General features: G+C 37.2%; 1 protein-coding gene and 1 long non-coding RNA gene across 5 annotated transcripts; one reads left to right on the top strand and one right to left on the bottom strand.

Moving 5' to 3' along the window:
- The first annotated feature begins 475 nt into the window (after nt 1-475).
- Nucleotides 476-23,048, top strand: LOC144057925 (uncharacterized). Of its 2 annotated transcripts, XR_013295345.1 has the most exons (5): nt 476-573; nt 10,802-10,955; nt 14,359-14,444; nt 21,983-22,066; nt 22,180-23,048. It is a non-coding gene; the product is annotated as an uncharacterized LOC144057925 (long non-coding RNA). The 2 variants fall into 2 exon arrangements; XR_013295344.1 differs by lacking the exons at nt 14,359-14,444; nt 21,983-22,066; nt 22,180-23,048 and adding an exon at nt 11,063-11,274 and having other exon boundaries at nt 10,802-10,977.
- On the bottom strand, nt 1,867-18,087 carry rspo1 (R-spondin 1). 3 transcript variants are annotated; one of them, XM_077575947.1, is made up of 6 exons: nt 17,713-18,087; nt 10,775-11,237; nt 8,676-8,870; nt 7,521-7,661; nt 7,125-7,322; nt 1,867-2,295 (listed from the first exon to the last, which is right to left on the bottom strand). In XM_077575947.1, exons 2-6 carry the CDS (start codon nt 10,869-10,871, stop codon nt 2,186-2,188), a joined length of 741 nt encoding a protein of 246 aa, XP_077432073.1. In that variant the 5' UTR covers nt 10,872-11,237; nt 17,713-18,087; the 3' UTR covers nt 1,867-2,185. The 3 variants fall into 3 exon arrangements, with proteins under 3 accessions (XP_077432073.1, XP_077432075.1, XP_077432074.1); XM_077575949.1 differs by having other exon boundaries at nt 7,138-7,322; XM_077575948.1 differs by lacking the exon at nt 17,713-18,087 and having other exon boundaries at nt 10,775-11,268.
- Nucleotides 23,049-23,585: the final 537 nt, after the last annotated feature.

The following is a 23,585-nucleotide window of genomic DNA, read 5'->3' as shown; positions in this document are numbered from 1 at the left end:
AAGGGCTATTTTCCCTCCAAAACTTTTTGATATACCAGTACTTGAAATGATTGAGAAGCATCCACCAAAATGGCTACTTTGAACAAAAATGGCCAAATTAAAGTTCAAGTCTGGGTTTTTAAAGGGTAAAATAAAAAATTAATACAATATGTTCCATGCGCCTCCACTCGTCTAAACACAATATTCTGATGAATTTTGTGTTTGAGGAATATGAATTAATCAGCAAAATCCACCTGTTTTTATCGGTCTCGGGGCTGCTATTTTGCTGTGACTGAAAATGACATAGCGACTTTACAGTGATCCCAGATAGCAAAATACAGTGATTCAATGTTGAATTTTGGTGAAATTTGTTATTTTTGGTTGATGTTGATTACAGTTACCATTTCAACATTTGAATTTTTTTTGGTTGAATTAACATTTTATACATGCTGGTTTCAATGCTTTCTCAATGTCAATGCCGTGCACCTGTGCCTCTGCCTAAATGAGACTTGCTCTTCAAACCAGCTAACAGTTGGCTTCTGTTGGCAGCTTTTAATTTAGCGTCTTTTTCAAGTGACAAAAGAAGATAAACTGGTAAGTCCTAAAGAGAACTTAGTATATTTTTGCAAATTCCAGCATGTCAAGTTTGTGAATTAGTACTTATTAATGTGATGTCATGTTAAAGTGTAGCTATTAGTGTTGTTAGCATTAGCTAGCGCTAGCATTCTAGCTAACGCTAGTGGCCCGGTTGTTTTTTTGTGTGTGTTTTTTGTTTTGTTTTTAAACCACTGAATAAGTAGATTCAACCGCCTGTTATCTTTAACGGCACATTTATCTTTTTCAAAACTCAGTTAACTTTAACCGGCTGTTAATTTGACTTTAAAGTTAACACCCCTAAGAACAGCTGCTAACTTTTTAACAGATTTTTCTGCTTAAATCATATTCCACAAATGCAATATTATACAGAATGCCGTGTGTTTAGACTAGTGGGGGTGCAAATAACATATTCATCATTCATTGATTATTTTTAACTTGACTTTTAAGTACCCTTGTACAATAAGGACTGAATAGTATTTAGTCGTGGACCTCGAGCGTGCCATGGCTTGTCTATAATGCATATAGCACCCTCTTGTGGTCAGTCTTTTACCTACGTATGCATTGATTGACTCCCCATTGCAGTACATTTGTAATTATTATTTTTATTATTAAATAACAATAATAATTAATATTTATTTATTTATTATTATTAACATTGGACTTCAATGCGTGATGTGATTATTTTAACACCTTGCCTTCCTTCATGTGTGACAATTAAAATTATTTAGAGATTTTTGGAGCTGCAGTGCTAAATGCGTGCAAAAGGGGTCAGCACAATCCAAGCTTTGTCTAATTTGCATCAGGCGTTTAACAAGCTAGTTTTTAGGCATTGAGTGTTATTACAGAGAAACATTTATCATTTTTAGGTTGAAGTCTATTAGTGGTAAGATCTTTAGCACCCACCAAGGAGAGAGTGAATAGAGGAAGCAATCAATCTGTTGAGATTTTCAATCAGAAAAATAAAAAGTGCTATTTACAGTGCATGTCCAACCGTCTTTATCTGACCCTCCCCTTTGCCAATGACAAAATGTCTTGTTTTAAGGTAACCTGGATCCTTTACAAATTGTTACTGCTTCAATGCTGAAAACAAGAGTAAACTAACTCAATGTGCAAGTATGTGCATGAAGTGACACAAGTTTCCTCTTTTTAATTGGACTTTTAATAGGAAAACTGATAGCATATAAACCTTTAGAAAGACTTGACATCCGTACGGCCCCAACTAGCAACAAAGAGATGCATGTGGATATGAAAAGTTTACGTTAAAAACAAAACAAAAAAAACTGTGCAAATACATCCGAACCCTGTTGCAAACAAAGCAGCATTAGGAAGTGGTTGATTAGCAGTGGCTTGCACTGCGTATTTGCTCCCAGTCACAAAAAGACACCTCAGGGATCTTTTCCTCACTTTTTTTATGCAAAGACAATCCGTCCATCACGTCCGACAATGCCAACGAGGATCACATTTCCTATGATTGGACTCCTTTCGTGACTGGGAAAACCTGCAGAGTCAGCATCTAGAAGCGGCCCTATATGCAATGTTTTCTCATCAAGATGTCAGCTTGGCTTCAGCGTCATCTCGGGAGTTTGTTCTTGGTGGAATCCTTCCGACTTTAAGTTACGGAGCTGGTTGCCACCTTGGGAATGGCGGTGGTCCTGCTTTGGCCTTTCCGCCTCCTCCCGCTGTTGCCTCCTCCTCGAGCGCCCCCCTTGGTCTTCTTCTCTGATGAGACAAAAATAAGTTTTAGTTAGGGGTGCCACAGCACACTAAACTTGCTGGCAGTAAAAATCTCAATCTTTAGTTTTTATTTTAGTGCAACATCAATAGTTGGTTTTCTTTTTGGGAAATAGTGGTTTTGGTTGACATTGGGAAGAGTAACATACAACAACCCTTATAGTGGCGGGTGGACAAACTCAGCTGAGTTACCTTGACTAAGACAAATGTTAAATAATGATCATGAGAAAATCACAAATATTATAAACAAGACAGACCAATATATGTTGCAATTGCATGTGAATGAACGAAAAAAGTATCGCAAAGCGTAATGATATTGAATGATGTGGAATGATATTGGTGAAAAATGTGCAATATGTTGGAATTAGGGGTGTTAAAAAATTTATTTTGCGATATATCGCAATATTACAGCGCCAATTCTCATATCGATTCAATATGCGGCTGAATCGATGTTTAAATATTCAACAAAACGTCTTACTTAGGGTTAGGGTTCATCCTTTAAGCATGGAAGAATGTTATATTAATGGAACATTAAGCCATAATATTTTATTTCAATGCTGTTCAATCATGAAACGGTTTGCAGATTGCAATCTGTTTGTTAAATACAGTGACTCACAGTTATGAGCCTGAATTTTCAGATAAATAAATACATTTTCATACAAATTTTACAGTGTACATGTACAAGTTTGCTGCTTAGTATTTTCTGAATTTGAGTTAAAAAAAAATCGCAACAATCGTTATATAGAATTGTATCGGGATAAATCGTATCAAATCAAATCGTGACCTATGAATCGTGATGCGGATCAAATCGCCAGGTACTAGGCAATTCACACCCTTGTTGGAATGCTATTGAATTATATTGAAAGATATGGAATGATGTGATTTTTTTTGCGTTGTATAGATTGATATTGAATATTTTGGAATACATGGAGTGGTTTTGAAAAATAGAGAATGATGTAATGTGGAGTGATATTGAATGATACTGTATGTTAAGGATTGATGTGGAATGATAATGGTGGACACTGTGGAATGATGTTGAAAGCTATCAAGTGTTGTGAAATGGTATTGAATATTGTGGAGTGATACTGAATGATAAGGGTTGATGTGGAAAGGTAATTGTGAGAAATCTGGAATTTGCGCATGAGAACTACATGGGAATTTTCAAAATTGTTCTCAAGGTGAATTCAAAGAGCTGAGCATTTTGTGTTTTAGTATTATTGGAATAATTTTGCAATTGGAAATGAATGGGGATTTTTTTCCTTTTTTTTTGAAAAATTGAATTGTGTGAAATGTAGAATTTTTGGGGGGGATAAATTGGAATGATGCTGACTGATATTGATTGAAAGATAATAAATGATGTGGAATAATATTGAATTATATAGAATGGTGTGCAGCATATTAAAAAAAATGAATAAACAAAATATTTTCTTCTTAAGTACAGTAAGTGCCGAAGTGGTGCTTAGATTCATCTTTTTTCCCCTTTTTTTATTTTAGGGGTGTGCCAAAAAACATTTGGTACATGCCATCATTCTTTTTGGGTCATGGTTCACCAAACACGGGTTCTTCCAAAGCTAATGCAGAGTATGGCTTTCGTTACCATGATGACCAGGGGTGAAAACTGTGACAATTTTGTTGAGTGGTTCCGCCCTCCACATCCAGACTGCAAATGAATGGCGCTTGCGCAACGCCACCACCGGGTAATTTAACTGCATCACTCTAGCTTGCATTTTCTCAATAATCAACAAACACAAGAATCATTACTAAACATCGTCAAGTGGAAATGAACTCGATGTGCAGTATTAGGCGGCAATTAGTCAGACGGCGCTCGTTTTGTTTATCCAAGGCGGGCTAGCTCGCTACACTGACTGATGTCTGTTATGAACTTGTTATGGCTCTGTGCACCACTCGGAAAAAAAGTGCACACATGCCAAACGCTAGACAGTGTATGTGACAGAGTATGCCGCTGACAATGCAAAGGTCATCATAAAAGTAGCTTGGAGGTAAAAATGAAAAAGAAGGTCAAAAAATGTTGTTGTTTTCTAAATGCTTTTTTGAATGCACAGTATGAATAACATGTCAATATGGTAAGGTACACAAATGTTATCTTAAAAAAAATCTAAACAATAAAATGTAAAAGTAAAAAAATAAATCTTATAAAAAAGAAATATATATATATAAAAATAAAATAAATCCACTCACAAAAAAACAAAAATGTTTGATGTATGAATAGCAGTAGTCTTAAAAAATAGGATCTAAAAATGTCTGTATTTTTCATGTACAAATAAAATGTATAAGCTATAAATGTAAAATACTTGTACTTGACTGTAAAAGTCATAAAACATTATTTAGTTATTTATTATTGAAAAATAAAACCAGAAAAAATCTAACAAAAAATGTTATTTTTATTTTTATTTTTTTTAATTTTATTTTTATATATGTTTTAATGGATGGGTGATAGTAAAAGTCTTTCAGAAATAATATAATGTAATAAAAATCTACATACATTTTTGAAGGTTCAAATAAATTCTGAATATAATTATTTTTAAAGAAAATTACAACTTTATCTAAAACATTCAAACAAATGATGAAATCTAACAATAAAACCTGAATGCTAAGATAAAAAAAAAGGTAGATACATCTAAAATGTAAAAATCTGAACATGAAAACCGAACAAAAGCTTACAAAATATGACAATGCTATCTCAATAAATGAATTGATTAAATTAAATAAAAATAAATGTAAAAATACATCTGAAATCAAAAAAATATTATTTTAATTCAAAAATAAATGTTAAAGTGTAAAAAATAAAATGTGTATTAAATTTTTGTATAAAATATAATCACATCTAAAAAATATATACTTTAAAAATACACGTAAAAATTTAATTGGAGCATGAAAAATCATTAACAAAAAATAATCATTAAGAATTCTATTAATTTGAAAGTCAACTAAATAATTGATAGCAATGTTTGCCACTTAGTTGTGTTTTATAGTTACTGCTGGAATTATGTTGTTGGAATTCAAAAAGCCTTGAGATGTATTTATTTATTGAAATTCAAAAAGCTAAAACATACTCTTTTTTTTTTTTTTTTTTCAATTACCCAGAAGATAACGTGAGCGCTGTCCAACTTTTGCAGTTACTCTCTATTTTATCATGACGTAACGACTCGTTTAACAAGCGACTAATGTGCTCAAGGTGCTCTGAGTCCGGACACGCCATCAATTTATGGTCCAACCTCGTCTCCACGCCGTCCAAACAACGAGCGCCTGACAAATGCAATAACATGTCCAGGGAACTTATTTTTTCTATTTGCGTGAGACCCCCAAATGAAGGAGAGATGATGATGTGTGTGCCACTAAATCACACACTGTTATACAATTTCTGCCCCCGGTGTGACTCCACAGCTGCTCCATGGGACTTCACCTCATCCTTGGTCACACTTTGGATGCACGGGTTCTCAAAGTACCACCATCAGGAGTACAATACAGTAGGATAGTACGCCGAAGTGTTCATCAAAAACAAAATAGGTTTCAATCCTAAAAAGTACTGTTAGAATCACTGATCCTAGTGCGTACAAAAGACGCTGATATGTTGGCAGGAGGAGGACATCTCTTGATTGCTCATCAGTTGACACCCGCTCGCGCTTCATCCCGAGCCTTCCGCAGCATGAACACCTTGGAAGTTTTTATGAGAGGGTTTATAATATTTCACCGCTAATTGTTTTCCCGACCCCCGAAATGAAATTCTTTCCAGGGTGAATTCACACGCGACCCATTTCTCAGCGGCAGCTGTCCGCCGAACAGCCGACTTCCTTCCAGACAGAAAAAAAAATTAAAATAAATTCGCACACGCACTCTGCACCCATGATAAGAGGTACACTTGATTTCCTGAAAAGGAGGAAAAATATAGAGAGAAAAAATTGCAGTTTTTTCATTTAAATGTCATAAATTGGTTCTCCTTACTTACTGTACAAAATGTTAACTTAACAGTAAACTTAAAACCAAAGTACGGACCGAACCACGATTTTTGGTGTACTACATTCAGAAAAAACATTTTCAAGAAAAATTGTTGGAATATTATGAGAGTATTCTGAGAGAATTTATTTTTTATTTTTTTATTAAAAAAGTAATACCTTTTTGAGGAAAAAGTCGAAGCTATGCTGTACTGTCAAGAAAGAAATTTGACCAGAAAAATGTATTCATTTTCTTTTAATCTATCGCATTAAATCATGTATTGAGTTATTGTAAATATTTTTTTAACTTAAAAAAGAGATTAAATTGACATTTTTTAACAAATAATAAACATTTAAAAAGTTGTTTGTATATTAATAAACTATTAAAAAGAAAAAAAATGCTCCATTTAAGGCTGTTTACGCCTGTCTTTAGCTGAAGATTTATTGACATATACTGTGTGTGTGTGTGTGTGTGTGTGTGTGTGTGTATATATATATATATATAACTTGCTGTGATTGGTCGATGCCTGAGCCCTGAGCAAATGTGATGTCATCTTCAGTCGACAGCAAGTGGCAAAATGGCCGCCCCCTGAGATAAAAACAGCTGGATTTTGCTGCATAACTAATATTCCACAAATGTAATATTAATCAGAATGTCATGTTTAGACGAGTGAACTAACATATAACATGTTATTGTCAAGAAATATGTAAAGTTGACTTCCCCTTTAACAACACTTGTAAAATGTGTGTATTGGGATTATAGATTGCATAGTGTGAGTTGTACCTAATAATTTGACCATCCCGCAAGGCTCAACAAACTAACTAAAATAAAATCAAAGTGGAGTATGGTGTTATGTAACGCACGTTCACCGCTCACGCAAGTTTTCTTGGGAACGCTGCATTTTTTCCTCTCGGTCTGCGGCGCGCACGTCTGAGATGGTCCCACAGACCGAACCTCCCGCAGTGGTAGTCGGACCCTAGACTGGGTCCCCTTTTTGAAGCCGCAAGTCTTGTTCCTCTTCACGCATGAACTCCACTGGCTCCATTCGGACAGCTCACACTCTGAAATAGAAATTGAGGATAAACAACAAATAATTGCGAAGCACGGTGCAAGGCAGAATTGTGATTTGTGCCCCAAAGACAACTAAAAAAAAAAAAGGCATACTAGTGATTCTCAAAGTGTGGTACACAGGCTCCCTCTGCTGATATGCAGAGGACAGGTTAACCCTGACCCTCTTGTAGTCGTTAGTGGAGACTTACCCACACACTCCATGGAGTCGTTGGCGGGGTGCAGGTGCGGAGGGCAGCTGACGGAACAATTTCGATTGTTCAAATACAAGCCCTCCTTGCATTTCATGCAAAACTTGTGGTCGAAACACGCGTCACAGTCTCGTTCACATTCTGCAAGACACAGCCAGAGGAGCAAATCTTTCAATGACTTCACAGCACACACGCAGGTTGCTATCGGGTGAGCGTGTGAATGAGGACAACCAAGACAATGTGTTGAAACGCAGACGCGCGCTGCGTCCTCGTTGTGCCGACCATTGCATCGCAATGCGGCCTTCCAGGAAAAAGGGCAGATAAAAAGTTGGGAATCTTGCGATGCTTCGGCGCCCGATGCCAATTGGCACTATTGGAGGGATTGTTTGTGTTTCTGTGATGAGGTTAAATTAAATAGCGCCGACTTGGCTGCGTGTGGCTCGTCGCCACAATGACACAGGATCTAAACACAGTGCAGTGTTTAAAAGCACAACATTTGTTTAAATGAATGATAAAGTTGTTCCCATGTGGAAGGGGAACGCCCCATGTCGTGTCTCATTCAGACTCAAATATGACTTTTACTCTAGAGAATTTTTTTTTCCAGCGGTCGGGAAGTATTGTTTGTTGGAGACTAACATTGTCTGCGTTTAGTAATTCATAAACTGTGGTTTTTATTTAGTTTTTAATAAGAAAGAAAATACTTTTTAAGAAAATATATATTTTTTTTTTCAATAAAAAATAATAATAAAAATCATCACAAGTAGTGATGGACAAAATAATTGATTAAATTTCAACTTTAAACTTTAAACCAAGCGTGCCATTTGGAGGAGTCAAAAAAATCACAATTGCTTCTTTCTTTGGCATTTGCCCTTCAAATAAGCACCAAATGAAAAACATATGTTCCACCCAAAAAAAGAAGAAAAAGACAAGCAGACAACAATACATTGTGTAAACTTTCACTTGAGATTTGCGTTCCAGGAGGTAAGCAGAAGCAGACTAACTGCACACTCAGCTGCTGGCTCCCTTGGCCACAAAATACGGGAATGCCGCCCTCACAAACTTTTTGAGTCGAAAAATACACTAAGCCTTTTTTTTTTCCTACAATAACAAATTGACATTTGCAAAATTTAAACAGATCAAATGAGCAGAACTCACGGGAACATATGTTGTTGCCCCCCTGTTTCCTCATGCCAAAGTATCCCGTGGGGCAGGAGGCCAGGCACACGCCCACTTGACTTATGTTGCTCCGCACAAAGTAGATGAAGAGCTTGGACTTGCATTTGATGCAGCCGTTGTACTTGGAGCAGCGCTCGCAGCCTTTGGGGCAAGATGGCAGGCCCTCGCCGCTCACTGGCAAGAAGAAAAGAATAATGCACATCAAATGGAAAAAATAACCCATCTAATTGTTTCCAGCAACATGTGAGGCATTTTAACAAACGACATTTGTTCAGTCGACCTGTTAAAATAACATTGTGATGGTTTCATATTTTACTAGCATTCCAATATGTATCGCAATAACAGACAAAAAAATAATTTTTAAAAAAGCAATGCAGATCTGGAATAAATATAAACACAGCTGCAAAATTATCAGTTTCTCAGATGTTGCTATTTAAGGCAACTGTAAATATTGGAGTAAAATGAACATTTTTGTTTTATTCTACAAAATATTAACAACATAACTCCCAAATTCCAAATATTGTTAACTCATTTGCTCCAAAAAACGTTCTATTTTAAATATTGTCATGGTCCAAAAAAAACATATTTATTTATATATACATTTTTATGCTATAGCATATAGAAGGCTTTGATGCAGCTTCTGACCTGAAGAGGTGGCTTAAAGCAATGGTAGTTATTACAAAATACAAAAGAATCTCGCCCTCATTTTTCATATTCTGACAAAAAAATTATTTTTGTATTGTTTTGTTTTTAATAAATAGTCATGAGGCATATTTTTTGGGAGACGAATCAGTTAAAAAAAGTCTTTGTTGTCTACGGCCAAGTTCGCAATCACATCAATGCAGACGGAACGGAATCTTATTGTTTTCATGGAAACCACCTCAATCGGTCTGGTCTTTCTATTTACATAAACAAATAAATACCGGTCTGTGTTCCTGACCTCAGGGACTTCATAGTTAATTGCTCATTCATTCACAGAAGACAACCCAGAAACATGACGATGAAGTTTAACTGCTTTCACGGAACGCACAGTGCTGTTCTCATCATCGGGATGCAGCAATCACATGACAGTGGCCTAACGTTTGAGAGTTGTCCTGAAAATGCTTTGAAAAAAACTTGTTGCCTTTGAATTGTCATACATTCATGGCAGTCTTATTATCAGCCTGCAGAGACAAACACATAAAGGAGAGAACTTTGCAAACTCCTTCTCAGATGAATAATCACAAAATATCATTATGGTTTGAGCCGAAATGTAAACGTCGTGAAATACTTTTTGCCTTGTCTTGCAATGACGGTTGGGAAGCAACGTTTTGTCTTGTCGCGCATGTTTTCTCTCGAGTGTTGACTCACAGAACAGAAACAGTCAGCCGCAGACAGGCGACAATGAACAGCAAAACAAAGACAGATGTGAAAAAGAAAATCACTAAAAATGTGTGACATTTTTTAAACTTTGGAACCTCAGTTCACAAACATCCCGCTTCAAAAGATATTCACTTTATGAACACAATTGTTTAAGCCTGACAGCATAATGGCTAGGCGGCTAGCTAGGGGTGTAACAACAAACATTTCGACTCAGAGAATCAGTTTTGATTTAAAAGAAAAAGTGAATCGAATCAAACAGAATTGAATTATTCCATTTTAAAATATACAGAGATTGTCAGAGATCATGCAAGATAATTGCTTGATGTTGTCGTTTCCAAGAAGGATTTGTGGTGAATATATTGTCTTGTACCATCCTAAAAAAAAAAAAACAGCAAAAATACAGTACGTACGGTAGGCCTATAAGCAAGGTGTATTTTTTTTCCAGTTGTTATCATGAGCTAATTTTGTATGTTTGTATGTATTTTGTTTGTTACTCAATTCACAATGTTAGCAAAGTTATGGGACAATGTTTTGATAGCGTGAAAGCCTAAACTAACGCTAGCTAGCTAGCTCGTTTTTTTTCACACCTCCATGCAACTCAATAAAAAAGAGAAACAATTTTTACGTCACAACTGACGAACAAATGATGGAACAAGCCAAAAATCTCAGCTACTATTGTACTTCAGTACATCTCAGAGTCACCTGTGGTCACTCACCCCGTCTCTGCCTTTTGCTCCTGAAAGGTTTGGCAACATCGCTGTCACCCATGGAACTGAGGAAGACCATCGCCAGTGCCATCAATCCCAGCTGCATAGTCCCTGTTGGTTTTCCGGGCCACTCGAGGTCCCCAGTGGACTAGGTGGGGCAGAGGAATGGGTCCCTTCCTCTGCCAGATAGGTAAATCCGTCCCTTCTCACAGGTGAATAGATGATCTGTCTCGCCACCTTTATATCCCGCTCTGTCGTTTGCTATCTGTCAGTGAAGTGGCTAATTCATTGTTTAAGCAAAGCAGAGATGGAGGCCGTCGAACATCTGGCGTTTCAACCCATGAAGCTGAAGGGATGGCTGCTGCTCTTCCTCGTTCCTCTTCCTAGTCGGTGGTCAGAGGTCACACGTCTTATTAAGTTGATTGACGGCTTGCAGATTGATAAAAGGATGGAGGCAGGCTCCTCCTGACAGCTGCAAAGGCACAATTAAAAGAATCAAGAAACTATTTTAGGGAGTAAGTCAATAATTCAGTGTTTCTGGGAAACATTGTGTTGTATGTAGTAAGTAAATTTCCCACTAAAATGGTCAAACTCAAGCTTGTACACAGAAAGTATTGGGCAGGGTATGGGAGGTCAAAGGTTCAGAATTTCAATGTCAGCCTTTTTGTGGGGAGCTGACTTCTCCAATTCCTCTCATTTCTCAAAAACATTTAAATTAGGTTAATTGAAGACTCAAAATCACCCTTACACCTAATCCGACGTTAACTCTAACCAGGTTAAAGGGAGTCTCTTACCCAAACTCCTAACCAAAACACAAACAACTAACTGAAGAATCTGAATTACCCTTAAACCCTTAATCCCTTAACTCCTAACACAACTGTAGCCAAGTTAATTGAAGTCTCTAAACCCTTACCATAAATTCGTTACGATAACACAGCCTCAATCCAACCTCAACAACTGTTAGTGAAGGTTTAAGATTACTCTCACACCTTCTGCCAAACCATAACACAAACTGAACCCTAACCAAGTTATGTGAAGACTCCAAATTATCTTAACCCCAAACCCTAAGACCTTATGTTAACCCCTGACCCCATCACAACCCCTAAACGAAACCAGATCAATTTAAAATTCTCTAATCGAGTAAAAAAAAAAGTGCTTTGCTGCAGTCTTGTCGTATCTATAGGCAATTACTATGCTTTTAGTGGTATGCCAGTTACTCACAGATTTTCAGGGAACACTGCATTGGTACACAGGACTCGGGTATCCAATAATCCTTGCCGTTTTCCGATTACTTTGTGGGCACGTGAGCCTGTTTTCAACCGCCAAGGGGCAGTTAAGACCGAGCCCTAACGAATTCCGCCTAGCAACAAGAAGCCAATCAAACAATGGCGTGAATTAACTTTAATTAATCTTCATTCATGAAGTTTTGTAATGAATCAGAAATTTGTGTTTTCTGTATGAGCAATACGTTTGTCATCTCTTATCAACAACCAACAATATGCTTAGCAACATTAGTCAAATACCAAACAACAGACAGACACTATTCAAAACTATATTTGGACTTGGATGATGAGAGGAGTGTGTTTATGCTCGGAATATTAATTGTAGTCAAAACACATTCGGGACAGCTTTAGTGGCGAGGTCGAGGTGTATTTACAGCTCGGGTGTGACGACGAGGACACCCAGAAGACATGAGGACCCCGACAATGAGTGGTCCCTCCTTGCAAGCATGATAAAAAAAAAATGAAGACCATATTAGGCTGTTGTGTTTGGTACCATCTGGCATTGTGCCACCGGGTGCATCAAAACATAGCATAGCATTCATCATAACACTAATCCAAAGTCATTACGTGATCAGCATGATAATGATTTCTACATGCGCCATTCTCCCAAGTGGACTCACCGAAAGAGTCATGAAGAATGTGAATATACTGTAAATATACTAACATACTATATTTGTATAGGCACAGGTATTGAAATTCTATTTATTTATTTATTTATTATTAAAGTCACCATAACTGTGCTGGAAGCCATTTCTAAGTTTAAAAAAAACTATTTTCAAACTATTAAATGAATATAATAATATAATAAAAATAATATAATAATTGATAAGCAATTTAGAGAGGTAAATTTTACAAATCTTAAAACCAAAAATGATGTTAATCAAAACTTATTTTGCATGTATTACTTATAAATATGAATACGTGTAATATTTATAATATATTATTAATATTAAACCTAAACTCAAATCATATTTGATACAACTAATTACAAAATACTTTTTTAATTTAATAATAATAAATTGTCAATATAGTGCTATTTATTATCATTTTTGTTATCATAAAAACTAAACCTATAATTACAAGTATTTGTCCTACTTATAAAATAAATAATATACTAATATACAATATAAATAATGAAGAATGTATTTATTAGAAATCATTTTTTATAAACAAACCTAAAAATGGTTATCAAAATAATAGTTTTTAATTTGTAAAATGTAATAATATCCCTTAAGAACTAATTAAAAACAATATACTTAAAATAATCACATTTATTATTCATTTGAAAGAATTTATGATGATAATAATAATGATATTATTATTAAGAGTAGTAGTAGTATTTATGAGAAATAATTACTTGCATTTATTTTATGTAATACAGTATATGTTAAATGATATAAGAATGTGATGTATGTAATCTTGAAATATATTTGCAGCATTATTTTTACTACAGTTTTTTCCAATACCGTTAATCCCTAATGAATGCTAATGGCAACATGAATGATACCAAGTTAGTCTGGATGACACATGCAATTCTTGATGCGTTATTCTCACCATTCATTAATTTAAGCAAGTCTTCGGATAACCCATAAGGGATACTTAGCCGTTGCTAAACGGTACTCTAATAATAAAAACACATCAGTGACACCCTTCGGCTCCAAGTCATATTTACAAGAGAGAGCCAGAAAAAAATGATGCAGCACCTGTTTGTTACTTGAAAAGAGTTGGCAACCAGCACATGTCTGCTGAATAACAGTTGAGTAACTCCTCACTTGTGCCAGAACCTCTTTTATAAACCCCGCATAACTCTAAAGAAAACCGTCTTTGACCGAAGGGGCTCCGGCTAATGGCTAATAATTCCTGGGATGACGTGAATGCACGCGATTCCTGCGTACATTTATGTGACAGTAATTAAAAAAACCTTCATCTTAATCTTTAAAGCCCACCACCATCAAGTCTTGAGGGCTTTGTGAAGCCATAAAAAAGTCAGGAGATTACATTATCTCCTTTGTAAAACCCAAGTTCGATGAATTAATTAGTCAAGCATCTAACTGTGGATGAACCTTAGTGGCTGATGTTTAACGCTGACCTTTTTTTGCGCAACAGACCAGTTTCTTGTAAAGACATACTCTCTAGGCTCAACCCGCCTCGGCTCACATATGAATTTAAGTAACATCCCATTCTTAATCCATACACTTTGATGTAAGGTCGGTTCAACCTTTGGAGAAGTTACTTCATCTCTTCTGGGAAGGTTTCCCACAAGGTTTATAAGTGTGTTTATGGGATTTTTTTTTTTTACCATTCTTCCAGAAGCGCATTTGTGAGGTCAACACTGATGTTGGACCAGAAAGTCTCGCTCTCACTCTCCGTCGGGTTGAGATCAAGACTCTGATAAGGTCAGTCAAGTTCATCCATGCCGAACTCCTTCATCAATGTCTTCATGGTCCTTGCTTTGTGCATTGGTGCTCAGCCGAGTTGGAACTCAAGTCAAGTTCACTTGAGTTGCTATTTTTAGGACTTGCGTCTAGCTTGGCAAAAACCTGAGACTTGCCTTTATATCCATGAGACTCAACTTGACTTTGACTTGAACTACATGACTTGGCAAATCCTCTTGTTAATAGTTGACAGGACTTATTCGAGCTTGATGCCCCTTCTATCTAAAGTGGTTGCGCCTTCTACATATCCAGATAAGCAGACTAAACTTCTTGAACCAATTATGATATGGTGGGAACAGTTTAAGCATGTCCTGTCCCAGCTTCAACGTGACCGTGCACCAGTCCATAAACCAAGGTCCTGACCTCAACCGGATAGATTATCTTTGAGATGTAGAGAGGATCGGTCCATTTTTTACCCATAGTTGGGTTATTTTTACATCAAACAATGTCAAGGCAGGTAAGCCAAATTGAATTATTGACAGACCAAAAAGATTAAATATACATCTCACCATTCACACCATGTTGAAGTTGTTGTAATTAATGACCCTGGACTTGTCTCTCGTTAAAAAGATGGTCCCATTGGGGTAATCTTTCTTTCTTTCAAAAAACTATTTTATTGCCGGGTGCGTGGGCTCCATGTGCCAAAGCAAATTTGATGGCTTCGTTGCCTTATTTGCAAGCCTGTTGCAAAATACTACGCCAAGCAGAATTGATGTGCACAACTCAACTAGTAATGAATCCGTAACGTGAGGAAGACTGCCAATATTGTTTCTTAAATACAGATTTATTCATGGGGAAGTCGTCACCGCTTCTTATTTGGCTTGTTCCCCAATCTAAAAAAAGCTCTCCAAACATACTGTATGTTATTCAATTCAGCTTTGCTAGCTTGCGAGCTAATTTATTTTGAGTTAAGCGTTTTGAGAGTCTCCTTTCAAACTCGTGTCAATATAATATTTAAGCTTCTTCTCAGACGATTTAAAGAGTCGATCACGATTTACATCTTTGTTCAGAGAAGGAACCGTTACTGTTAGCAGTAACCACACCCCAAAAAAAGAAGAAAGAAAACTGTCTTCCGCCTCGCTCTCATTACACTCGCACCTACATACTCAAATTGCTCATCCAATCACGTTCACTTTCTGGCCGAAAGTCAGTACACCAATTCAAGAAACACAAATGCTGGGTCGCTAACATATTTTTTGGTTCACTTACTGTGTCCCAGTACATATAGCCTGTGGTCCGGGAGCAGTCCACAGCTCGGTGGTTGCGGACCCCTGCCGTAACCCACTAACCCTAACTCTAAAACAAAACACCGTAACCTAACCCATGCAGCCCGATCCCTGAGGTTTTTTTTTGCAAGTCACAGTGGTGTATTGTTAAGCATCTGGATTCAAATCTCTGCCACTGTCCTGTGTGGAGTACTTTGTATGTTCTCTACGGGGACTTCAATTTCTTGGGTAAATTAAAGTCTAAATTGCCGTGGGTGAGAGTGTGAGCCTTTTAATGAAAGAGAAGAAGCAGTGAGTAAAGATGTAGAGTGCAGCATTCTACACAAGCGAGTCATTTGTTTGTCACAAATTCTGATCAGACGGTCTTATGTGTGTTATGTTTTACGTTAGTGGTTGGTTTCATATTATAGATGCGTGATAGTTCATTCTAAAATGCTGCATGCTGCTTATTATACTCCAGAGATCCAAAAGTCACGGAATTCCCATTACTCAGTTTGGACCTTTTCCTTGACTATTGGCTGTTCTATTCCTCTTCTCATCTTTGATATGAAATTGTTGTGACGTGGATGTTTGTCATGTGGCCACCAGAAGGGAAGATAGTAGCTTTTAGGCAAGCAGAGCAATAAATGGATGAATATTCAATGTTCCAATTCAAGTCTCGTCAATTTGGGATATTTGTAGAATGACAGCCAACCTGCACCACATTGAAAATAACTTGTAAAAGAACATGTGGCGTCTGCACTGGTTGAGACGTATTCTCATGCTCTTCACCTTCATTTCATCAACGGTACAACCTTTGCCCTTTCACTGGAGATTTCATGGCCATGGATGTTATTTCTACTTTTAATTTGTGTTGTATTCCAAACGAAAGCACATCCCAAGGGTGAGTGGGACAGTCTCGTTTTGAGCCATGGGTCCGTCCCACTTCCCACCGGCTTTCGCCAAAGTCATTGTTCTGTTTCAAAATTATGCAGGCCCCGTCCCGGCATCCCATTTTTTTGCCATGTGTATGTCAATCGCACAGTTGTCATAACAAATCATACGATAAACCCATTCAAAGGGAATTTAACTGTTCATGTTTACTTCCAAATTTACGTTTGCGGAACTAGAACTACTTCCTGCTTTCGCATCTAAGAATCATGGGAAATGCAGTCCTACTGCTATTCATTGTGGTCACCACTCGCTGGCCAGACACCGCAAGCTGAGCTTTCTAGTGAAGAACTACTAAAATCTAGTAATCACAGACTTAGCTTGCCCTCGCTTCTGCCTGCTTTCCTCCTGCTTAACCTTAATTGTCACATCAGTCCGTTTTAAATGACTGAAGTGCATTAATTGCACACACAGCCGGGTAGCTTCGCCCTCCACGAATAACTATTCTGGCTCACTTTTATCTCTGCTTTCCTCTTGATTGTATCTCTGTTTGAGTCTTTATAGTTAGATCACTCAGTTGTAAAAGACTGAAGTCTATGATCACACGCTTTGTAACAATAATATCATCATATCGTCGCTGCTATGTGAAAAACATGTATGTCCATTTTTTTCTCCACGTAAAAAAAATTCTTAGATGCAAAGAGTATGTCTTTACGTGTCTTTACGTTAATTTTTTTTATTTTTGGGATGATCCCAAAAACGTAAAAATAAAAAAAAATGGGGGGGGGGGGGGGCATAAGTGTTTTTCACTTAGCAGTGACGATATATGCATTTCAACTATAATATCTAATGTGTAATAATAAACATGAGATAAACTTAGACATCAATTGTAGAACAGAAAAGAGTTATCGTTGCCTAATTGAGTTACACGAAGATTTCAAAATATTCAGAGCAGTCTGTCTGATTTATTGTAAACCACAACCACAAGAATAAACATAGTTGTTAAATTAATACCACTTTAACAGTGCCAACATTCAACAACAAAGTTGCTTGCAAAATAAGATATAATCACTGTAATTAAATAACCATTAAAGTGGAAAGAGTCATAAATAAATAAATAAGGAGCAACCCACCTGTGAACCAAGATCCACTCGTCACTTTGATTTCTTTAAAAAGAAGAAAAACCCTGCAGCTTCTTTAGCAAAAAATTAATAAAAAATCAAGACACAATAAAAAACAAAAATACTTTTTCCTAAAATTAAATTTTGTGATGCAGAATGCGGCAAATGTGCTGCAGTGCTTGAAAGCTGCAGTAAAGTAAAAAAAATAAAAAATAAAAGTGTCAGAAAAAAGAAGAAGAAAAGTTATAATATTCCCATGAGGCTGGTTGCCGTTTGTCCTTTAGTCTTCATTTCAAGGTAGTTACATTTTTATTTGAATGTCAATTTGATGAAGCGTCCCCGTGGCTTTTAATTCCAAAGTTGTTGGAGCTGTCAGCTGCCTCTAACTGCTGCGACTCGGTGGAGTGTGTGAGAGAGAGCGTGAGATAGAGGTGATATTTGCATCCAACGCTCGCAGCTGCCAGGACCTGCGGAAGCCTCGCCCACAAACTTTGCACTCAGAAGAAAAGTTGCCCCGCACTGTAATTTTACTGCTAATTGATTATTTTGTATCAAGTTGAATTATATGAATGTTTTATATGCATGTTTTAAAACACAATTATTGAATCAAAGAAATGTTACAAGTAACATGATAGCATTCATAACTGTCATACAAGTGTAAAAATAAGTTAACCTCTGTTAAAGCAATCACACTGTTTACAAACTCTCTTTCTTTTTCTTAGCTTAATAGGTGCGTCCAAGTTGCAGCTAGTGGCTTATTTTAAAATAATAGTTGTACCCATTTTTAAAAACAAAAAGGCGTCTTAATCAGTGGCCAATAGAGGGTGCTAGGGTTTCAATCCACCACTCACCACATTACCTTGAATACGACTAACTAAAAATAAATAAAATACAAATACTGTATTTATTAAATATATATTGTGTATATTCCTTTCTTGGGGAAACACATAGTGACAACAATGGCAGCATTAATATAATTATTGTTCACTCACTGTTTTCTGGAATAACCAAACGTGATTGTGAATAACGTGTGAAAATTTGCCTGGGACTGCAGGGCAGCTCCTCAGAGTTAGCTTGATAAAGGGTTTCAAGGTTTAGCTATAGTCTAATGTAAGGTTTCGTTGGTGGTTAATGCAACACTATTTATAAAATGAAAAGGCAGGACAGAGACGGATTTATTCTTAATTTAAACTTTACTCGTCATACACGACAACTAGAGCGACAAGACTTCCTGATCCCCTATCAGCTGACTAAACACTAACCAATCAGAAGCTAGCATACTTTAGGTAAATACAAGTGAATGATGGATGGAGAGCAGCAGATTTGACACATCAACTTAGCTGCTTGTACAAAAAAATACCAAAATGTATGAATGTGTAAATAAAAATTCTGGAAACATAAATGTACAAGTAAATATACATTTTAACAAATTAACTTGAATGCTTGATCCTCAGGGTGTGGACCTTCGCAAAGCGATTCGTCTTTGTCGTTGGCAGTACCCAACGCTTCAAAGTGTGAATGCTTAACATGATATGGTTAAAGCCATTACTATCTCCGTATTTGGAAACCCGACCGAAAAGTGGCACAAACATCCGAGTAGCGCTACATGTATTCCTCATAAGTTTCTGAGTTTTTTTCTTGCAAATCTGACACTTTATAAAGTGGCAGTGTTGCCACTTTATAAAATGGCAAATTTACAAGTTTTTTTCTCAGAACGTTGGCCCCACCCTCTAAAAAAGATATATTTATACATGGCCTTAATACGCCATCGTACATGTCATATTAAACAATCGATGAAAATATTTGCTACTATTTTAAAATTTGAGTGGTCACATCCCTCTACCCATGATTTTGAGGTGTGCGCTGCTATAATGATTGACACATTAGGCTGTCAAGTCATTCTGCAAGCCCAGCCCTGTTAACTAAAAATAACATCGGCCATTTCAGATCATGGATGAATAAACACTACTTTTAGGCCTCGTCATCTTACTAAAAGCCAAAGAAAATGCAAAATGTGCAATTAATCCTGACCTGAGTTTCACCAATTTGACCACCAAAGGCATACAATACAATCTTGAGGTACCACAAAAATATTGGTAAATACATTAAAAACAATAACAGGATTATTTACAGCCCTGATTATCGAGGAGTTTTGTCCAAATCTCATCTCCATGTCAGAAAATGACATTTATCCGGGCGCTGCGTGAAACGAATACCGCTCCCGCTGATCGATTTATCTTGAGAATTAAGTTACGCCACAGCCCTGTTTGTTTTTCCTCTTCTCGTGGCCAAGAGAGAGGGAAAGAAAAATGGCATTTTAAAGCACGGCTGCACATCATCACTTGATCTCTGTGGCTGCCAGTCAAGCATTTTGATGCGTGCGATGACAGAAAAATAGACGCACATGTGAATTTGGCCAAGCACACTAGAATAAAATATGAGGATGTTTCATATATCATTTTGCCATCCCGCTGTGTGTGTTATTCGTGGAGATTTGTCGATATTAGAGCATGACATGAGCAGGGCGGTACACTAGTGGTTAGCACGCATACCTTGCGTTTGTACCTCGGCCCAGGCCCTCCTGTGTAGTGTTTGAATGATCTCCAAGTACTCTGGCTTCTTCCCATGTTTAAAAAACAAGTATGGTTCATTGAAGACTAAGGTGAACCTTAATCCTGACCCTAACCCTCACCCCTACCCTTAACATTATCCTTGGTGATGCTTCTGAATTTGCCAGCATTTTATTTTTTTTATCCTGTTAACAAACTGCGTGAAGACGGCCAAGAAACAGTCCTGGGGGAGCCCTAAACCCGAGGCAAAGCGCTTCTTTCCGTGTCAGTTACAAGACCGCTTATGCATGCAAATAGCGTAAAAAGTGGACTTTATTCAGGTCATCATTTCTGCTCTGACCTCAAAGCTTAGTGTAACGATAGGCAAGGAAATATCCTTGAAGCTAAACCGAGCTTGAAGAAAGACTTTTACTAATGAGACCAATGGTCCAACTGTTGGACTGTGAAGAGAAATGAGCCAAATCCGACAAGGCATCAAGGTAAAGCGATGACTTATGTTTCATCAGGATGCAATACAAAGTCTTTGATAATGAACTGTGAAGTACAGTTTATGCTTTCCTTGATCTTTATCACAAGTCATTTTCTTCACAATTGAGTCTGTTACCTGATGACACAGAACAACCTGCACTTTCATATTATAGCCTTCCCCTGACATTTTGACCACTGTGGGCAGCACAGTGGTTCAGTGGTTAGCGCCTCAAAGCAAAACACATTTTTTTAAGAGGTAGTTGGAAAAATATATACATTTTTAACACAAAGTGTTTGCCTATTGTTTACAAACAAAAAGAACACAGTGACCACGGGTGTTGAAATCACTTCTTGCTTTCCTGGAAGTAGACTATATTCTTCGAAAGAGTGGTCAGTTTCAACGTCCAAACGGACCCTAGAATGATCCATCCACTGGTGTGACCCAGGGCTCAGTCTTGGGGCCGCTTCTCTTCCCCACACTCTCAACATTCAACTCGCAACATTTTTTCTTAATTCAATCATTTTCTCCAACAACCACAAAAAACCCGCATTGGAAATTCACCTGAGCCAAAGCTTACACTAATTTTATCACTACTGACAACTCCAATTCAGTGTTGGGAGGCGGTGTCAGCCTCCAAACCGATTTTGTTCATTAGTCATGTAAATTGTCCCTTCTCTCATTTCTAAATGCGTCCTAAGGCCCCTTCCTCTTCAGCATTTGCACTCTGTAGACAACATTTTCCACGTAACAACAACCCGTTGATCTTCTTCAACTGGAACTACACTTTAATCAAAACTGACACACTATTGACAATTCCAATTCCAACTCAGTCAAAACGGGCAGAGAGTTTCAGCCTCCAAACTAATCGCATGCAGGTTGGCCATACCTAGTGTGACCCAGGGCTTTGTTCCCTATCCATCACCTTCACTGTCCCTCTTGGCAACATTTTCTGTTGAACAGTGACAAACCAGAGATCCTCCTCAGTGGTCCTCAGTCCATTTTAACCAAAGATACAATTTTTAAAAAATTACATTTGACATCTCCAATTACAGCTCCTGTGGGAAGTAGAAATGCTAACACATTTTTAGCCCCCAAAGCGATCTCAAGCGACTAGAATGATTCATCAATCACACAAATATATCCCTTCTCCTGTGTCCACGGGTGTAAACGCAGGGCTCTGCCCCAAATACCCACCTCTTCATCATCTACAGTCTCCCTCCAAGTGAAATTTTTCTTTCAACAGAGATAACCTTAGTGGAACCAAGTGACAGTTCTATCTATGCAACTCCTCTGGGAACTAGAAAGGATTCTTCGAAAGAGCAGATAGGTACAGCCTCTAAACCGAATTCAAGCAACAAGAATTATCCATCAATGTGTTTGATCTTGACCACATGTTGCTAAAAGGCTCTACGTATTCCAATGTAACGGCTTATCTGGCAGTTCTGAAGATGAAGTTCTATCATGATGCTGTTGGACACCTGCCTCCAAAAGTGGCTGCTTGCACCAGTTTCGCCTGCAGGGAAAAAAATCAGTCTGAGTCAGCAGGACCCTGTCTTGTACCAACATTGAACACCTGAACATCTATACACCGCTGGGAACAAATGTCCTGAATCAAATCCACAGCTACCAGAAGTAGACGCAGTGTGAGAGCCAAGACCTCCATCTGGTGGCCAGACATCTGCTACGAGTGGGATGAGACTGCAATTCTGCATGGATAAAAAAAAACTAAATCTGCCAAAAATCCGCTGCCAAGAAAGAACGCTGGCTGAAACTCGATGACATTCAGGATACTCTTATCTCTTTGGTTTAAACAGCACTCAACTCAAAATCCAACTGTAAATACAGACATCTGAACAGAAAGATGACGTTCACCTGCTTTTTAGATTTCTATATTTCAGTATTCTTCAGAATAGCATTATCAATGTCAAGATAACATTGATTGATTTTCAATTATAACATGATGCAGGCTCTGGATAAAACTGGCCATCTGTATAGCTGCTGTTATCTGATTTAGGCCTATACAGTAGTTACTAGCCATAGCTATGTGCTCTGTCTTGATACTGTTGAATTCAATCTATTCATGTTTCTCTTATGTTTTATGCACCTAATTTGAGTCCGTTGCTCATCAAGACCTCAAGAAAAGGTACTTATTGTATGTTCTCCTACATACTGTATAGCCTAGCCTACAGTATTACTGATTAGTTCTTTTGGAAACTAAATCTTAACGTATCTACAAATTATGTATTCAATATTTTCTTGAGTTTATTTGATTAATGTCAGAATAACAAGAGGGGAATACGTCATTTTTTATCATCGTAGCCCGCTGCTTTGCTGTCATAAATATCAGGAGTACAGCGTTATATCACAATTATTCAACCTCATAAAATCATAAAATGCCAAGTGAAAATAAGATTTTTTTTCTTTTTCTTTGGAATCATTTAACCTATAAAAAAACAAAACAAGATTTATCACATTTAGAAACGAGCTGCTAACATGTGTTTGCCATATTGGCGCTCGTAGACTCAAGCCGCCGAGTATCACCTTACTGCAAGACATGATGCTGGCCCTTTAAATGTTGCACTTACTGTTGGGTCCAGTCACATCTCATGTCAAACTCATTTAAGCTTTAAATAAACTAATTTTTTTTAAATGCACTTTGAGCGCCTGCAAACCCCGAAATTCTTGTGCTTAAAATGTATGCCGCCCAGTTTTTTTTTTTTTTATTTGTTTTTTTAGAAAAGGACATTTTATTTACTTAAATGACTAATCTGTGGTTTGGCTCATCACAATTTGTAAGAAGACAAGTTTGATTTTAGTTTACACCAGGTGGAGGGATTGCTTACATT

Source organism: Vanacampus margaritifer, chromosome 9 (genome assembly GCF_051991255.1).
Source record: "Vanacampus margaritifer isolate UIUO_Vmar chromosome 9, RoL_Vmar_1.0, whole genome shotgun sequence".
NCBI lineage: Eukaryota > Metazoa > Chordata > Actinopteri > Syngnathiformes > Syngnathidae > Vanacampus > Vanacampus margaritifer.
This window is presented reverse-complemented; position numbering and strand designations above follow the sequence as displayed.